The sequence below is a fragment of the Stomoxys calcitrans genome, chromosome 2 (genome assembly GCF_963082655.1).
Source record: "Stomoxys calcitrans chromosome 2, idStoCalc2.1, whole genome shotgun sequence".
Classification (NCBI taxonomy): Eukaryota; Metazoa; Arthropoda; class Insecta; order Diptera; family Muscidae; genus Stomoxys; species Stomoxys calcitrans.
The window spans coordinates 100,795,196-100,815,728 of NC_081553.1; the positions used below are offsets into that span (position 1 = coordinate 100,795,196).

Here is a 20,533-nt window from a genome sequence, read left to right on the forward strand (position 1 = left end):
CCCATCTTTTACTATTTTTACAAAGAACACACGGCAAATATACGTCGGCAGCTAAATGCTTGGTGTCACATTCTACAAATAAAATGCAGAGAAAACAACTTTTTTGACTGCATGTAAGGCAATGGGACAGCCAGAAACGAGGTATAATACAAATCTTACAGAAATTTACTCTTCTGCGATTATCTCCCCAGTTCTCTTGCGGCAGTTATCCTTTCAGTTCAGGCACAATTATTTTTGTATTTACAGGACAGTTACCTATCCATCAAGTGGGTAGGTAACATACACCTACAGAATCCAGGATGTTTTTTCAAGATTTAGAGCGCAAGGTTTAGGTTGGTTGGTACAAAGAAAGACACTTGCAGAGTAACACGGTTATGCGCCTGAGAAAGTTTACCTGCCACAACAAATCTAAGTAGTCTTTTCAACAATTTTCCCACAGAACCATCTGTTGAAATTCCTATGGATCTTGCAATGAGACCATCTTAAACACCTGCAATCAGACTGCTCTGGAAGTATCCCTCCGTCCACATGAAGGACTCAACGGAACTAATCTAACGAATTTTGTGATAACACGAACCATAAAAATTTTTCTTGATAAAACTTTCTTGTAACTTCTAAAATCTTTGTTGAACTTGAATTTTGATGTTCTTACCTTCTTTGTGTTTGTTTTTTAATTTTTTTCTGGCGGAGAAATTAAATTTATTTCATTCACGATTTTAATTTTCGCAACTATTTAGTTCAAAGCTGCAAGAGTGAAGAAAATAAAGAAACGAAATCAGCTGATCGCTAGCTTTATTTATAATAGTACGTTTACACTAAACACTTAAACGTGTTTGGTCCCGGCAATGGATAACTATGATCATCACACAGGCTGCAACTTTAAGCTCCAATCTCTGTGGTACTCATCGTTATCACGATAAGCTTAGCTGAGAGCTACCGGGCGCGTCCACAGGTTGCGGATGGTGGAATGCAGTATCAAGTGGAGTGAGAGGTTGGGTGGTACGGCTCTTGCGTAAATACTGAGTACCTATGATGCTCCATATGACAAGGTGAGATATTGGTGCCATTAAATAACCAAAGGTCATCATGTTCCCACTGCGATCGGTTCGTGACCGGAACGAGCTTGCTCGCCTATAAGAGCTTGACGAGGATCGCCACCTCCTCATGCAATTATGGCTACAACAACAATGTGTTTGGTACATATGTCGTTTATTTGTTACATCAGTGCTGATTTTGCGATTAAAGTACCACAAAAATCAAGGGGTGCGAAGAATTTTGTATGTATGTGAGATAATTTATTTTTCAATGTAAACGTAGTATAAGTGTATCCTGTTTGAGTCATCATTTTGTTATATCTTTCTGAAAGTGTGAACTCCCTATCGTCGTCATCGTGCGATTTGTTTGATATGTGATCTTCACATTACATTTCGGTTAACCGGTACTTGCCAGATCCACACGAACATAACAACAAAGCAAAGGCAAAAAGAAACGACAACTCCAATAAAAACAATAAAGTCAGACTTCTGTCAATCATGTTGAATTGGGGTGTTATTTGAAAAAGTTCGGAAAATTTTCTACCTGTTTTTGTTTTGGTGTGGTAAGTGCAGTGCATATAACAAATTAAGAAATTGCAGTATAACGAATTTCTACTTAATTGAATTGAAGCCTGGCTCAAGGGGCGAGTATTGGAATTTTCTTTAACAAATTACTTCTCTTTTTTTGTTTGTTTTTCTTCTCTCCCTCATTTGTGCTGCGGTTGGTGTGGTTCTTTGTCGTGGCTTTATTTCTTGCCCATTTTGACTCTTCCATCATCATTCGTATTCAAAACCAATCGCCGCCACCATCAACATAACAACAACAACACCTACAATATACAACATCTTGGCCATGCAGTAGCGACAATCCAATAGACGACGATCATCGCCAGAGTTTGTGTTGTTGTTTTTTTCTTGATTGTTGGTTTGGAAAGAAAACTAAAGTGTTACTACGGATAAAAAATTGTTCTACAGTGTAGTGAAGTGCTTTTATTTACTAATTCTTGGTGTTTAATATGAGTCGTTCGGATTTCGAGGTGAGTTTTTGCATGGACATATTTTCAGCTTTACCTATTTTTTAATATATTTTATTTACTTGTTTCTTTATTTGTGTGTGTGTGTGTTTGTTATAAACAAACATAATACAATCATGTGAACATGTGTTTTAGCCAACAAAAGTGAAAATGAATGAATTAAGCCTAGGACGGTTAATGTCTTTATTATAAATGATGCATTAACTAAAATGGAGGCTACTTTTATATCATCAAGGAAATAGTGCAATCGATTAAGTTGATTAGAATCGAATCATTGTGCGACTATAGAACTAAAAAAAATTTAAGAGAATTGGGTTTGAGCCGCTTCTGACAAAAACATTTCGTTTTTCTTGAGGCTACGCCCTTTTAGAGCACATCACAAGAGTTACTATTGGCGGGGTTTTGTGCGTCATACCGACTTGTGGGTTAGCAATTCAAACAAAACAGACTACAAATGTTCATAATTATAGAATTTGAATAACTTCATTTGGCCAAAGTGTATTAATGTTGCCTTTTGAATACATTAGATAGAGACTTAGGAAAGCTCTGTATGTTCTAATCTTGCGTTTCCTTTGCTTTGGTATTTTTCCGTTTTTCGCCTGCCGGTTACTTTTTTACCATCTCAAAGTGTTCTAACGTTTCAGCCGATGGTGGATGGACAGTGGTTTGACCTGTATGTCAGATCTTTGGTATGAGTGGTTTGTGCCTTAACGCTTAATTAGGGCGTGTTATTGTCAGACTTGCGAGTAGTTTGTGTTTTTTTTGCCCATTTATCTACTCAATTAATTAATCTTGTCTTGTTTTCCCTATACACTACTCTACATAGATGCATTCAGAGAGCCAGCCATATGCTAACCAAAACAAATAGTCTCTGGCCATCTCCCAATAGAAATGGGACTGTGAGTAGTCAGCAGAGGCATGTTGCTGTGCTTCTTTTTCATTTGTCTAGCTGCTGTTTAGAGAATTCTGTTTTTTTCAGCGTTCTCGCAAGTTCTTGCGCATAGCACTGACAGTGTGTTGGATTATTGAACGATGCAAAGACAACGTAATAACGTAACGAAATCTGTTAAAAAAAATAAGGCAAGAAGTTAGACTTGGTGAACCAACATATTTTGGTGATGGAAGGTTTAGGTTTGTTTGAATAGGTAGCTCACGAAAAAGGTGAGCTCACACGGCAAAATTTTACACCCACACGTGTGGAACTCAAGGTCATCTCGAGATGCTCAGCTGAGAGTAACCCGTCTCGTTCACAGGTTGCGGATAAAGGAATGCTCTTCCGGCATGGGATAGCTGTAAGCACCATACAGGTTGGAACATTGAGGTCCGATCTGTGCGGTGTTCATTGCTGTCACGAGAAGCTTAGCTGCGAGCTACTGGGCGCTTCAACAGATTACAGATAGAGAATACGGAGTAATGGCAACGGCAGTCGCGAACAATCAGCGGTATCTAGCGGAGAGTCTCAGTGAGAGTCCGTGCGGCACTGGCTTTTGCCAAATACTGAGTGACTATGATGCTCGATATGACAAGGCGGGTTATTGGGGCCTTTTAATAACCAATGGCCACTTGAGCTTGCTCACATACAAGAGCTTGACAAGGATCGTCACCCCCACAAAATGTGGCTACAACAACAACAACAACAGAGGAATGCTCCATACGTTGTAGCTGAAAAAGCATTCGTGGGCAATTAGCGGTATCAAGTGAAGAGTGAGAGGCCAGTTGACACCTGTAAATTTGACCATGAAAATCAATCCCATGGCAGCCGGTTGTACGTACCGGATTGACCCGATGGATTTCTTCATTGGCAAGTGCTGCCGCCTCAGTGTTTAACACACTGCTACAACTACAACAACCATGAAAATTCCATTAAGGAACATGGACAAACTTCTCACATATTAATGAGTTCTGTCCAACTCATGTTGAAGTTAAACGATACGAGCGGAGTGCCACAACGCCAGAAGTTATTACATGCCATAGTACCTAACAAATGTCGTCAGCATTAAGAGGGTATAACCACCGAAGAAAAAAAAATGATTTTTTTTGACGTTCTTGCCAGGATTCGAATCCAGTCGTTTAGCGTATTAGGCGGACATGCTAACCACAGCGCTACGGTGGCCGGAACCGGCTCTTGCATAAATACTGAGAGCCTGTGATTTCTCGATGTGACGAGTTATTGGCGCCTTTAAATAACCAATGGCCATAATGTTCCCTCGGCTATCGATCTTCTAGACCGGAACGAGCTTGCAAGCACATATTCGACACGCTAACATTCATGTGTATCGCTCGTTTTCCCTTTCACGTTCAACTAAGAGTCTACATTATGTTTGCTAACCATTGATCCTGCTCGTCAACTCACACATTTTTATGGCGACCCCTGCCGAAACCATCCCGTCCTGTTTACATATCTGAGGACACCTTCTAGAGTCTAGTCTGCATGCATACCCAGATCGGAGAAAAACTGCCTCCTCAAGATGGAAAGCTTGTGCTCCTGTAGACACGGGCATTACAAAGCAATTACTTGATCATTTTCTCGTCATCAAGACATTTTCAGCAATTATAATTATAGGAGATTCTCGTAGTTGACGCCATATGAACAATCGCATAGTTGTAGTGTTTCCACATATCATTTGACACTCTATCCTTCTACTTCGGTTCAAGGTAGGTCAGAGTGACTTCAGCGTCTTAGGTGGACATGCTAACCACTGTGCTACGTTGGATGAAACCGGCACTTTCTTAAATACTGAGAGCCTGCGATGCCCGATATGGCGAGTTATTGGCGCCTTTAAATAACCAATGTCCATGATGTTCACGTGGCGATTGGTCCTATGGACAGCAACGAGTTGCCTTGACGTGAATCGCCACCTCCTCAAGGAAATGGGGCTACTACAACAACAAAACAGATCCAATTGGACTTCGTTTATCAGGAGGCTCCAGAGAATCGGCAAGAAAACACCCTTTGGCGCGTCCCCCTTGTCACACCCGACCAAATTCTGTTGTTGTTGTAGCAGTGTGTTGACACTGAGGGGGCAGCCCTTGCCGATGAAGGACTTCATCGGGTCAATCCGGTACGTACAACCGGCTTCCTTGGGATTGACCAAAATTCCAAATTCTCTTCCCAGTCTGCATGCAAGGTCTTTATTGATTTCTTAGACGTAAGGAATTAATTTAGACTTCTGGAAACGCATCATAGGGTATCATCTTCGCGATATTGAAGGTTCTAGGCAGAAGAAACCACAATTTACAAAGTCGACCAGCCAACATTGAAGACTTAGGTATCGGGGCATTTCAGGTCGGAATTGGTTGAAAGAAACAAATAGCATCTTCAAGAAATTTTCCCGAATAGGGAGTGTTTTACTGAATGTACCACGACGATCAAACTCGATGACATCAGTGAAAAAAGTGGGGGTACTGTATCAAATGCTTTCAATATATCAAGGGCCACGGGAACAGTTTGTTCAAAGGGTCTCTTTCGGAATCCCTGCTGATGGTTTGCTGAGTCTAGAGATAGTTTCTGGGTAGGAGTAGCGCTTCCGTGTTCAGCACATTTCCTCGGCTTAAGAACAGGAACACCGACATATATTCCATATCTCAGGTATTGCTAGGTTAGAGATGGAAAGATTGACGTTGCCACTAGACATCTTACTCCTAATTCAACTAGGTATTTGACCATTGTCCTTGTTATAACAGAGTGCTGTACACTGAGGCGGCAGCCCTTTTCGATAAATTACTCCATGTAAACATGTGGCTACAACAAAAGCAGAAGGATCGAAATATGGTCTGTGTATAATCCCTGAAACCCGACCAGTCCGCCTTTTTCTGATTGACATACTTTCGGTGTTCCGTGACTCTGAAGTCATTTGGCCGCTAAAGATCTATTATTATAGGACTTAGTCTTAGACGACTTGGCGCTGCGGTTAACATCTGTAATTTCGTCCGAAGTATCTTGTGATGGTTGCTCATTGTCTTGCAGACGACGTATGTGACTACTCCTCGCTCTGTCACTCTCGGTATGTTTAGCAAATTGAATATGTTGTTGTGGCTGTAGGCACATTTTCTTGTAGAGGTGGCGGTCCTCGTCAATCATTCCACTATTCGCAACCTGTGGACGCGCCCGTTAGCTAGCAGCTAAGATTCTTGTGACAGCAATGAGCAGCACCCAGATCGATTTTGAATGTTCAAGCCAGTGTGGTGCTCACAAATATCTCGTGTTGGTTATCCCTTCCTTGCGTAGGCGACATCTGTGAGGTACTATGCCATGCAAAGAAGTCTTGTCAAAACTTCTCCTCATATAGGTGACGCACTGCGGGACGCCGTTGGGACTCGGCTATAAAATAGGAGATCCTTTATCATTGAGCTTAAACTTGAATCGGACAGCACTCATGTGTGAGAAGTTTGCCCCTGTTCTTTAATGAAATGTTCATGGGCAAATTTTTTTTCCACTCTCTTATACCTTTCCTTGTACTAGTGGTAGTGGGTAAATATGTCCGGTTTGGGGTTGTTGTTGTTGTAGCAGTGTGTTGTACACACACAGGGGTTTGGGGTGCATTTAGGGATTAAGGTGGCCACCCAAACACTTGGCCCTTGAAGTAAATATAAGCTTCGTGCTATACTTGCAAATACTTTTTTATGGAGTCCCATATTATCATAGTCGGCAAATAAGTCCTCTTTCATTTGTGCCCTATATTGTCGTGATGTATCCATTTGACGGGGAGTACTTTTTAGGGGTTGTTGGTAACTCAGACATTTTGCCCAAACATGGACATAAAATTCGTGCTCTACTCCCAAATACCTTTCATTTAAGACTAAAATTGTCATGGTCGTGGTGAGGAGGGCGTTGGAGACCTGATTTTTTATGCCAGATTCCCGAATACCTTTCAATTAATCCCCATATTGATAGGAACGTTCAATTTGTCTGTTTGGAGGAGTTTTGGGGTTAGGGCGACTTCTTGGATAATTGGACCCGATTTTGAATACCATATTCGTATTCTACTCATCAATACCTTTCATTGAATACCCATATTGTTCTTATCGGTCCACTTTTGATTTTGGGAACGCGTTTTTGGGGAAACGGGGACGGTCCGCCCCGTTTTCATATCAACAAATTATAAAGCCTATTCCTTCTTCCTGACCATAATACCATTCATTTGTCCATATTGTCATAATCGTCCAATTGAAATTGGTGGAGCCCCTTTGTTACTTGGGCCCAATTTTTAATATGAAATTCGTACTCTACTCCTGAATACCTTTCATTTAAGTCCCGTATTGTCTCGACCGGTCCACTTTTATTTTTGGGTAGTACTTTTTAGGTAAGGGGGGAGGGTCCGTCCGTATGTCTGTCGAAAGTACGCTAACTTTCGAAGGAGTAAGGCTAGGCGTTTGAAATTTTGCAAAAATACTTTTTATACCTTTTATTAGGTCGGTCGGGATTGTATATGGGCCAAATCGGTCCATGTTTTGATATAGCTGCAAAATAAACCGATCTAAGGTCTTGACTTCTTGAGCCGTTAGAGGGCGCAATTCTTATGCGTGTCCAATATGGTCTGAATCGATCTATAGCTTGATACAGCTCCCATATAAACTGATCTCCCGATTTTGATTCTTTAGCCTCTTCAAGCCGCAATTCTTATCCGAATGGACTAAAATATTACACAATGACTTCTACAATTTTCAGCATTCAATTTATTTATGGTCCGAATCGGACTTCAACTTGATATAGCTCCAAAAGCACAGCAGTTCTTATTCATTATTCTTTGTTTGCCTAAAAAGAGATACCGCGCAAAGAACTTGACAAATGCGATCCATTTTGGAGGGTATATAAGATTCGGCCCGGCCGAGCTTAGCACGCTCTTACTTGTTATATAAGATGGTTTTCATAGAAATTTTCTTTGAAATTAGATTTTTATTGGAAAGTTCATCGTAATTTGATTTTCATAAAAAACTTTCGTTTAAATTCGGTTTTCATAGAAAATTTGGTCAAAATTTGATTTTCGTGCAAAATTATGTACAATTTTAATTTTTATGAAAAGTAGTCGAAATTTTCATAAAAAATCCCGTCGAAATTTTGATTTTCATAAATTTTTTACGAAATTTTCTATCGAAAATCTAACTTTCTAGAAAATTATGTAGAAATTTGAAGTCCATAGAAAACTTTGTCGAAAATTGATTTTCAAAGAAATTTTGTCGAAATTTATAAAATATTGCCTAAAAATATGATTTTCATGGAAACTTTCGTTGAAATTTGATTTTTAAGAATATTTCGTTGAAATTTCTAAAAAAATTAAATTTTGTTGAAAAAATTCTTAATTGTCCTTGCAAAATTTCCTTTGCCATTTTTCACTGTGTATGATTTGCCCAATTGCCACCTCGTTTCTGTCTACACAAAATCTGTGAATAGTTCCTTATGTTCGAATGTGGTGTGACACGCGACTCGTGATTAATACATCGTCTGGAAGTAGACAATTGACAGCTGGAATGAACTGCCACAATTGGACACAACCATATTTTTTGGCTCTTAAGTAAATGCCCACAAATTCATAACAAGAGTGGTGGATACTCTTAATGGTAAAAGTTTACTTAAGAGTTTTGTCTAAATAGTTGTTGCTCTTAACCTAATTTAAGAAAAAAGCTCCCTCTCTTTGCACTTTACGTTTAGTTAAAAAACTTTTGCATGTAAGTGTTGGTTGCCTTAGGCGACATGCGCCATTCTCAAAACTTCGGCTCAATTTTAACAAGAAACCAACCCCTGTTTGTTATGCTCTTGCCGTTAAACGAAAAGCTTCTCTTTCTCTCATGGAATTTGCGAGATTTTGTTGGGTTGTCCATTCCATTGGGCTGTTATTGTCATCGTCTCGCCTGACATTATATAACACATGCTCCAGTAAGCATTCGTTGGCTTTTATTTTCGACATTTGTAAAGAACTGTCGACGACGACCACCGTCCTCGTCGTAATCGTGGGAGAAATTCCTCCGCTACCCTTCTGACAGTCGTTTTGCCCAACTACACAAATCCCCCTTTGGTTATGTTTTTGCTCTATTATATCATCGTTGGAGAATTTCTCTTGTATGCATCACACGAAACGACCCCCGACCGACCTATCGCCCACCCACATCGCATCGCATAAACAACTTGGTGCAGCAAATGGTACGACCGACATTATCCTATATCCACCCCAACCACCCACTCTCCTGATTCGTTGACTGAATAAAATGAAACGTTGTGTCTGTATCCATCTGTATATCTATTCTGCGAATGAGTTGGCAGTGTGTGTGTGTGTGTGTGTGTCATTATTCTATAGGGAGCAGTGTTGCCACAAGCAAACTTTTCCCCGAAAACGAAAATATTTACATTGTTAGAAAATTTTAATTCGCTTCGTTACTGGGCTTTTTTAACATTAGATATGGCTGTCCACTGGCAAAATTTGAAACGGCCATCTTTTTGCATGTAGTCATAATTACCACATTTTTCTCCAGGAGTCATTTTTTTTAATAGAAGCTCAAATTCAACCCAATCAAGAGTTTTTTTTGGAAATTTAAGTTTACATAACTATAAACAGCTTCTCAAGAGTTTCTGCTGTAAAAATTGGGAACGACCATTTTTCCATGTTGTCATGGTGTCTAGCTTTCTTTCTAAGAGCAAATTTGTCTTTATACCCTCCACCATAGGATGGGGCTATACTAATTTCGTCATTCCGTTTGCAACACATCGAAATATGCGTCTGAGACCTCATAAAGTATATATGTCCAGTGAACCAAAGGTTCAGAATTCGGTCAGAAGTCTATACGAAAATTCGGCAAATTCATCCGAATTCGGATCCGATCTCTGTCCGAATTCATAACGAAAATTCCTAACTGTCGGACTAAAAATTCAAAAAAAAAACTCCTACGTTCAGACGTTCTGCAGAACTCTTTCAGAACTGTCGGAAAAAATCCCCTTAGAAAATTAAACAGAATTCGGAACGATTTCGGTAAGATCTTGTCGGAAGGGTACAGAATTTGAACAGAAATGTCTGACATCAGAAATTTGGTTCACTGGGTGTATATTCTTGATTGTCTTGATATTCTAAGTCGATTTAGCCATTTTCTTCCGTCGCAAAGCGGGATGGGGAATAAGATAAGTGGAAATAAGTCTGCCATTTTGGAACGGATAGAGATATCTTCATTTTGATTATATATAGCTGAGGTTTTATCCAGTTTATATGCAAAATTTCAGCCCCCTAGAAATCCAGGGGCCCATTGGTGGGCCTTTAAACTTGGTCACCTTCGCCCTACAAAATTTTGTTCGGGCTGTCAAAAGGGCATTTATGGTTCGATTTTCAATTTTTTTTTTTGCTGGAAAATTTGAAAATCGGACCATAAATGCGCTTTTAACAGCACGAACAACATTTTGTAGAGCTGAGGTGACCATCTTTAAAGGCCCACCAATTAATTCCTGGGACTTCTAGGGCACTGAAATTTTGCAATTTCATGAATATATCTTTATCCGTTCCAAAATGGCAGACTTATTTCCACTTAATTTTTCCATCCCACTGTGCGTTGGTCTGTCCGTCTATCGAAAGCACGTTAACTTTCGAAGGATTGCAGCTAGGCACTTGAAATTTTTCACAAATATTTCCTATTAGTGTAGGTCGGTTGGAATTGTAAATCGGCCATATCGGTCCATGTTTTGTTATAGCTGCCATATAAATCGATCTTGGATCTTGACTTCTTGAGCCTCTAAAGGTGCCATTTTTATCCGATTGGGCTGTAACGAAGTGTGCCATTTTAATTTGCAACAATTATGCCAATTATGGTCGAAATCGGTTCATAACCTGATACAGCTCCCATATAAACCGATCTCCCGATTTTACTTCTTGAGCCTCTTAAAAGCGCAATTCTTATCCAAAATTCACTTCTACCTTGGTTTCCAACATTCAGACCAAATATGGTCCGAATGGGTCCATAATCTGATATATCCTAGCTAATAGCATAGAAAATCAATTCCATTGTCCTTTGTTTGCCAATAAAGTGGGATCCATGGTGAAGGGTATATAGGATTCGGTGCGGCCCAACTTAGCACGCTTTTACTTGTTATAATTTACCTTATTTTAACTTTTTAGATCTTTTGGGAACCAGTGCTTACACTAATAGCTAAATCTTCCCAAGATCCGTCTATGTTTTGAACGGCCATTTTTTTTCCAAGTGTCCATGATGGCCACATTTCTCTGCAGGAGCAAATATGGGTTTTTTAATAGTCATACTTAATCCAGTTCGAAGATCTTTGGGGAATCAGGAGTTACATAGCTAGATAGATCATTCCAAGACCAAATTTGGAACGGCAATATATTTTCAAGCGATCATGCTGGTCACGATTTCTCTACAGAAGCACATTCATTTATAAAAACCTACATTCGACCTAGTTGGGCGATATTTTTGAATTCACAATAAAGATTATCATAACACATGCCTGTTATTCAAATTTGGAACGGGCATCTTTTTACATGTGTTTACTTTTTATGACTGTCTAAAGCTTGCTAAGCAGTCTTTTTATGATGCACTTCCGGATTACGATTATGATATTGGGCTGGGGACGTAATTTGGGTCCAAAGGGTAAACCAGCAAACCACGGCGATGACTGTAAAACCAGGTGGCTCCAGGTCTTTCAGACGCTGGGCACTTTGCTGGCGGATGGATTTGACTAGTGGGTATTTTCTTTGTGGCATCGGAATCTAAGGGATACCAGACAGGGACGCTAACTGTTGAGATTCTCGAGACGTGACTGAGTCGTTGGGTGTGGACGGACGGGATATACTCACAAATAATGGCGGAGTGGTTTTTATGTAAAAGGGGAAAGGGCGAAACGCTGGCTACTTTGGGTACCGAGACGTTATTCACTCACGGTGTGATCGGGACAAGTCAAAAGTCAAGATAGGATAGTCACCGAGACATGATCGAGGCACTAACGCTGTACCTGAAGGGCAAGAGCAGAACGGGCGTAGAAGGATGGACGCGTGATTAATGGCCTGTGGATCCAGTGTCTGAGGGACTTTGGGAAGAACACTGGATTGGATAGTTACCGAGACGTGGTCGAGGCACTAGGTCGCCGAGACGCATGTGTAGGCGGATGGAACGAACTAAGGGATAAAGGTAGAACGTGGCTTCTGTGTGTAAGTAATTAGGGTAAAACTTCGCTAGTATAGCTACGGTGACGTGGTTCATTCACTGCGTTATCGCGGCATAAGTTCACTGAGAAGCGTGTGTTGGTACCCATCCACCATGTAAAAACTTCTCCCCAAAGAGGTGTCGCTCTGCGCCACGTCGTTCGGACTCGGCTGTAAAAAGGAGGTCCTTTATCATTGAGCTTAAAATTGAATCGGACAGCAATCATTGATATGTGAGAAGTTTGCTCCAGTTCCTTAATGGAATGTTCATGGGCAAATTTGCATTTGCAGTCGGACTATTGAGTCGGTTAGGTTCGGTGTTGATCAGGCTTGTCCCGATTCCTACTCCGAACCGCTCTCCGACTTCGACTTAATACTCTGACTCCGACCCGGGGTCGGAGTCGCGGGCTAGACTCCGTAGCCCTGGCTCATACCGGGGTTTACTACGGGTAATTACATGCTGTATGGAATCTGGGATAAGAATGCAGCTAGATAAGGATTTAGCCCATTTTAGCTTAATGAACTAGTTCGCGCAGTGTGCTCCTTGAATTAGGTCGTTTCTTAGGTAAGTTTGCAAATATTTTTAGTTTGTGAAGTAGTGAAACTTTAATTCGTTCAAAAGTTCAGTTTGCTCACTTAGTTTAGTTTCTTCAATAGTTCAGTTCGTTTACTAGTTCAGTTCGTTCATCTATTCAGTTCGTTCACTGGTTAAGTTAAATAACAGTTTAGTTCATTCGGTAATTAAGTTCGTTCTCTATTTCATTTTGTTTACAATAGTTCGTTAAATAGTTCAGTTCATTAATTATTATAGTTCGTACACTTGACTCAGTTTGTTAACTAGTTCAGTAGTTCAGTTCTTTCGGTAGTTCAGTTCGTTCAGTAGTTCAGTTCCTGAACCGAATTTCCTATGCACTCTAACTTATCTCCGATGTTACTCTTTGTCTCAGCCGGAAGTGGCGTCTGTGCCAAAGACTTCACTCCGAATCCTTAAAATTTGGATTCCTTCATACTCACGCCTTTCCATTTCCCTTTTCCGAAATTAAAATTCCTATTCCATGCGGATTAGATTTTAAGTGTTGCTTTTAAATGGTAATCGTCCAAAAGAATTGTTTTTTTTTTTTCAATTTTCTTCCAAAATCCATCTATATTTTAAGTCAATAAGACCAATATGGCAACACCGTCTTGGGGGTATCTCATTTCACGTGTTCATATATCGGTATGTGTATAGTGTGTCGTTTTTTGTTTTTGCTTCTTCACAAAGTCACACCGAGTCAAATGCTCACACTCGGATGTGTATTGATTTGGTCGTTGTTTCACGTTCGTGTTTATTACGAAGTGTTTTGCTGCTCTCTTTAAAGCGATGTGTATTGGTGTCATTAGGGCGCGTCGTCAGCATGTATTCTTCGTAGTAACCAATCCAATACTATTTGAGTCTCCAGCACTAAAAAAAAAGGCACAATAAAAAGTGGAATAGTCATTTTTACACCGTAACTACACTAATATATCCATACAAAGTCATGTACATGTGATGAAAAAAAGGGGCAGGATGGATGGGGGCGAGGGGAGAGCTAATTATTGTATTGACCGAGCGAACAAGCGACCACAAGTGCAGTCTGGTGCTATGAACGTTTTATGGTATTTTCCTATTTTTTTTCTAATCCCTTCTTGTCTTGCCGATGATATTCCCCAAATGGACATATACACTCGTGTACATTGTCACTACACCAGCAATTCGTTTGATGTTGTAATGAAATGCCTAAAAATATGCTTTAATTTGTATTTACAGTATACCGCCTAAAAGTATGTTAATGTTTTTTCTCGTTCTTTCGTTTTCCTTTCGTTTTTATCGATTTAATTCTTGGTGCTTAGAAATTTTATTCTCTTTTTCGTTGTTCATGTTGTTGTTGCTGATGTTGTTTTTGTTGGTTGGTGTTTCCATTTTCCTTGCTGTTATCTAATCAACATTTACGTGTACTTCAATATGTTCTTTTGTTGCTTTTGGTTTTTTTTGCTTCATTTGCCGTCCCTCCTCAATGCCTCTTTGGTTTGTCATTCCTTCTTCATTGTGTGAATGGTGTGGCTGACTATGATTTTTTCCAACTATGATTCAGCAATTTTCAACAAACGCCGGAATTAAGTCTTTAAGAACATAATCATAATTTTACACTTTTAATTATGGTTTGTTGCCGTAGTAGTTGCTGGCCTTGTTGTTGTACCTCTTACTTTTACTACTTCTACAGCCCTGTTTTCTAAAAATGAAATTAAGCGAACAAACAAATTGCTGTCATTAACGCCTACACTTCACAGATTTTGATTAAAAACTTTAGAGGCTTAGTTAAAATTTAGTTTGGATGGAAAGGCGTTGACGCTGCCAGCCATCGGTAAATATTTGCCCAACATTAATTAAGGATGAACAATGCCGGAAAATATGCTAAGGCGTAGTAGTAGTAATTCAGATTTTTTTCGGAGGTTTCCTTAAGCCACTAAAGTGTTAAACACAGTGTTGAGATCACAATTAAAATGTTTGCAAAAAAACGGCATATGTATAACAAAGAATACGACATGACCTACGGTGTAGGAGAGATGGTTTAAATTCCATAACTGGGTTAGTTTGAATGGGTAGACCACTATAAAGAATAGTTAATTTGGAGACTAGTTTAGGCCCATTGTAATACCTTAGAGAAAGGAAGTGTTGAAGAAGTCTTATAAGAAAAAAATTGTGTGAAACTCTAGATCTGATCAAGGGGGAAAACAGGAAAAATTACAATAGAAGGAGTGTGTATGCCAAATTGTGCGTTCACACCCAAATGTCCTAGTAAAGGATCTTATCGCAATCTCTGAGGAACTATCTCCGCTCTGTCAATGTATGATATGAATATAGTAAGTGTTCGATCCTTATTAAGACGACAATAATCATGCGCAGTGTGCGGTTATGACCCATTTGACTCAGTGGAGGCCACCCTACCGCAGAGCATGTCCGCGACTATGGCGCCGAACGTCTGGGTTCGAATCCTGGCGAGAACGTCTTAAATAATTGTCAGCGGTGGTTATCCCCTCTTAATGTTGGTGACATTAAGAAGGTACTTTACCATCTGGTATGGCAGTCATGTAAAAACCTCTCTACAAAGAAGTGTCGCACTGCGGCACGCCGTTGGGACTTGGCTATAAAAAGGAGGCCTCTTATCATTGAGCTTAAACCTAAATCGGACCGCACTCAGTGGTATGTGAGAGGTTTACTCCTGTTCCTTAACGGAATTTTCATGGGCAAATTTGCAAACAATTTTTACTGAGTGACTTCCTGCCGAAACAAACATCCTTTTCTCTCGCCATACGTTAGCTATTCCTAAATTCCAAAACCTTACCATCGGCTTATCTCTGGCCATCCCTTTTACTAGGATCGGTAGTTAAATTTTTGGCAGGGATGCAATATTGGCAACTGATTCGGTTGCCAAGGGCACCAAGCCCTTCCTTGCATGTTCGTTCGTCCTTGGAGTTCCTTGTATCCAGAAATCGAACCCAGCGTTATGCAAATTCTGCCAGACCTTTCAGTTTCACTGTATGTACTCAAATTCAAGTCGTTCCTGAGCGCCAGACCGCAAATAATGATTTAGAAGATCGAACAATTTTTTGAAAGTACTTATCTTGCACAAGTCTTCTTCTAAGTAGTTTTCCGAATCCTCCTACCTTATCCTACTAACAAAAGTAGCGGTGTTACCAATATAAAGTGTTATTAGGCCGTTAGTATTCAAGAATTCTGCCAGGGCTTGGCTCCGTTTATTAATGTTGGTACTACCCTAGGAAATGTGGTACCTCATCTCCTGTCTGTTTTGCCTTCCTCATCACCCGTTGCAGCTCCGACGTGGGTGGCGTTGTCGGAGAGTAAAAAGGCAGATAAAGTTATGTCAGGTATGATCCACTGTCTCCCTGTCTCATCACTATTGTATCCGACGTTGACAACTCAAGGGAAAATATATAATTTGAATTTCTTTGAAAAATAACGCATGTCCTCTGCCGAGTAAGAGTTAGCATAGGATAATTGGTAGTTGATATGGTTCAGTCCAGAAATTTATTCCGGGTCGTCCATAGCTCCTGAATTAAGGCAATATGAATTTTGCCCTTGCTGATTTTCTCCATCAAAGCGCGTGAATCTGTCTTGCTCCGGTGGAGGTTAATCTCGATAACCTCAATCATTGATCCTCCAATAAATGGGGTTCTTGGGAGTAGTTGATGATCTCATCGCCCGCTCCTTGCTCATTAGGCTGCATTGACTTTCCTGTCACTGCACTGCCTGATGTTTTCGTATTAGGTTCTTTGCTTGTTCTAGTCCTCCGGAAATGGTTCCATCGTCGGGTCCCTGTTCATTGGGCTGCATTGAGTTTCCTGTCCCTGTACTACCTGATGTTCCAATACTAGGATCTTTGCCTTCTTAGTATTCTAAATCTTTAATGGGCTTCTTGGGAGTAGGTGATGGTTTCATCGTCGGCTTCCTGTTGGTAAGGCTGCATTGAGACTCCTGTCGCTGCGCTGCCTGATATTTCAATATTAGGATCTTTACTTATCCTAGTCTTCCGAATCGGTGATGGGTCCGTCGTCGGGTCCCTGTTCGTTAGGCTGTGTTGGGTCTCTCGTCCCTACACTGCCTGATGTTTTAGTATTAGGATCTTTGCTTATGCTAGTCTTCCCAATATTGAGAAAGACGGTGATTGTCTCGTCGTCGGCCTCCTTTTCGTTATGCGGTATTGAGTGTCCTGCCACTTCACCGCCTAATAGCTGAGATATTCATGAGATATTCACTTATCTTAGTCTTCCCAATCCCTTTTCGTTATGCGGTATTGAGTGTCCTGCCACTTCACCGCCTAATGGCTCAATATGAGTATATTCACCTATCTTAGTCTTCCCAATCTTGAAAAAAACGGCCTTGGTTCCGTAGTACGCCATGCCTTTAGTTTTACCCAAACTTCTCACGAAAACTTGACCAATGCACACCACAAGAAGAGTTCTTTCCGAGAGTGGGGATACTTCCAACGAGCTTTTTGACGGTATCAATACATTCCGCTGACGCAAAGTGCATCGTTAAGATGTCCCCTTTATAATCGCAACTCATAATCCGTATGGGTGGGCCCACTTCAGAGTTCAACACATGATCGAAAATCCGTTTGTTTACCAGATGCTTCACTTATCTGGTGGAATCCTACCGGATGCACTGCAGATATCGATGACTGCATAAGTCATCTCTTCTATGTTGAGCATCCTTGCCACTCTGGCGTAACAGGGCGGCTCCTTACATTTTTCAACGACCATCTTTCCCTTCCGTGATGGCTTTGGCGTCCTTTTGGAAGTCACAGTCCTCCATGAAGACTTAGGGGCCGTGCGCGCTTCCTTCGTTCCTGTTTCGACTTAGTCTACCCCCGCAGGACGCTGTCTGAAGTCTCCATTGCGGGATGGCTGGCTTGGTTTTCCCAGAGTACTTGAAAGCGAGGACCTTTTTCTCTTCTTCAGCATTTTAGCAGTGTTATGCTCTTCGGGAGATTTGATTCTCTTTCTAGCTTTCGAAGAAGTGCTTGGAATGACAGTTCTATCCCTTCCAGTATCTTGCACTTTCTTGCGCTGCCGGTGCATATTCCTCTGTCTCTTTCGTCGTGTCCCGGATCGCTTTCTCGGTCCTCTTGCTAAAGCAAAGCCCTCGCTAACTATTGTCGTCATTCCGCTGCCCTCATCTCTTGATTCCGCTGCGATGACTGTTTCATTGACACTGTCGCTGTCTGAATCTGAATCGGAAACACCACCTTTACATAAACATTGGGGACGAGCTGCGCATACCTCTAGTTTATCCGTCTCTTCCTCATTCGTTAGTCTGACGTCTGGTTGTACGCTTGCAGCAATAATACCGAGACCCACACCTACACTTATAGAAAAAAGTTTGCTGAAAATAGCAAACACTGTCTGCTGAATATTAGTAGTTAATTTAGCTGCGGCAGATCGTTCCATATGCCATCTATATCTCAGATTCAATATAGTCCGATCTGAAGCATATTTGAGTCGGATGTCGGCGGGCATGAAACAACTCACTGTTTCAAATTTCAGCGAAATCGGGTAATAAATGCAGCTTTTATGGGTTTCAGACCCTTAACCGGCAAATCGGTTCATATCGCAGCTATATCTAAATACAATCTGATCTGAACCATATTTACGTCATATATCGAGGCTCAAAACAACACACTGTTTCAGATTTCAGCGAAATCGGGTAATAAATAAAGCTTTTGTGGGCTTTAGACCCTTAACCGGCAGTTCGGTCTATACGGCAGCAATATCCAAATATGGTCCGATTTAGCCCTTTCAAAAACTTAACCTGCGTGCAGCAAAAAAGGCGTATCTATGCCAAATTTCAGGTCAATATCTCAATTTTTGAAGACTGTTGAGTGATAACAACAGACGGACATACACACAGTCATCGTTGAATCGCCTAAGTCGCCTGAATTTTACGACGTTCCGAAATATATATACTTTGTAGGGTCGAAAATTGTTATTTCGATGTGTTGTAAACGGAATGACAAAATGAATATAGCCCCTATCCTTTGGTGATGGGTATTAAAAATGTTTAAATCAATTAATTTTTTAATTGAATATAGAAAAAATTTAAATTACGATCGTAATTGAAAAAAAAAATCAGATTAAATTAAAAAAATTATTGAATCAATTAATTTCAAATTTCAATCAAGATCATAATTGGAAAAAAGTCTTGATTCAATTAAAAAAATTATAGATTCAATGAATTTTTTAGTTGAAAACATTTTTTATTTTAAATTACAATTTTAATTGAAAAAATTCTCGTGATACGAGGGATGCATTTATATTTTGGGATTAGACAACTGACAGCTCTATTGTAAAGCTTTTGAGGTTATACGTACTCAGAACGTTTTGACATACGAGCGCTATTTGTGTTGTTTACAGTAACTTAATAGTCTCATCTCGCCCAAAAAATGGAATTAAATCGTAAACATTTTCGTGCGATTATTTTTTAAAACTTTCGAGGTGGATTAAATCAACAACAGTGATCGTTGAGCTTAATTAAATTTTTGGCGATGAAGCTCCATCAAGGACCAGTGTTTATCGATGGTGAATTCAACCGAGGTGGTAGTTCACTCCAAGACGAATTTCGTGAATGTCGTCCAAAATTATTTGTTGTTCCAAAAACCATTGATGCTGTGCGCCAACGGATATTGCAAGATCGTCATGTGACCTATCGTGAGATTGTGACAACCTTAGGGTTTAGTGGGACCAGCATACATTCAATATTGCATTTGACCGTCAAAAATATTTGTTCGCGTTGGATTCCAAAGAATTTGTCAATCGCTCAAAAAAAGGCCTGTGTCGATTGGTCGAAAGGGTTATCGTGCTCCAAAATGCTCCAAAAATACGATCGCGGTGCTTTGAAACACGTCTATGACATCGTGACAGGTGATGAATCGTGGATTTATGCGTATGAGCCCCAAAGTAAAAAGCGGTCGACTGTTTCAAGATGATCCAATCCAACAATAATTGCTCGCGCGCCACCAAGCAATTGATCGCCTGTTTTTTTTCGAAAAAACTGGATTTTTCGCAAATGTACCCCTAGAACAACGCAGAACAGTAAATTCTGAGTGGTACACAACCATTTGTTTGCCAGTTGTCTTCCGAGAAATTAGGAAAACCACCCGCCGAAGACGGATCATTCTTCATCACGACAATGCGAGCTCCCACACATCGACTCAAAAAACTGCATTTTTGAGCACTCAAAACATCGATTTGATAAATCATCCGCCGTATAGTCCTGACTTGGCACCGAATGACTCCTTTTTTATTCCTGTACGTAAAAAATAAAATGAGAGGTCGAACGTTTTTCGACACCTGAAGAAGCGATTGATGCGTTCAGAATGCATATTTTGGAAATACCTCAATCAGGGTGGCAAAAGTGCTTTGACAATTGGTTCAAACGCATGCAAAAGTGTATAGATCCTAATGGGGAATATTTTGAAGAACAATAAAGCCATTTTTGATGATTAATATGTGTTTTTGTTCTCTAATCCTGAACTGTAAAAGGCAACCCTAGTATATTTTTCTGTGCAAGTTTGATATAAAAATGGTCCATCCTTAAATCACATTCAAGATTTGGCAGGTCAATGATCATTTGAAACTTGAAAATAGTTTGAATGAAATTTTTCTACTCGAGATCTATTAAATTCCTAATATATTAAAAATATGTTATACAGTAAGTAAGTCATAAATAAAATTATTTCCATTATATCGTCTGTTAACACTTTGATCATGAAATAAAATTTTAAATCACGTTTCA

General features: G+C 40.1%; 1 protein-coding gene across 4 annotated transcripts in view; it reads left to right on the forward strand.

Annotated features, from left to right (window-relative positions):
- The first annotated feature begins 1,912 nt into the window (after positions 1-1,912).
- The window catches only part of LOC106093479 (sodium/potassium-transporting ATPase subunit alpha), a 189,181-nt gene continuing 170,560 nt past the window's right edge, over positions 1,913-20,533 (forward strand). For 3 of the 4 annotated variants that reach the window (XM_059362890.1, XM_059362891.1, XM_059362892.1), the window contains exon 1: positions 1,913-2,071. In XM_059362890.1, the coding sequence (XP_059218873.1) occupies positions 2,051-2,071 (21 nt within the window). In that variant the 5' untranslated portion in view covers positions 1,913-2,050. The remainder of the gene's footprint in view (positions 2,072-20,533) is intronic. The other variant, XM_059362889.1, reaches the window with a different exon arrangement.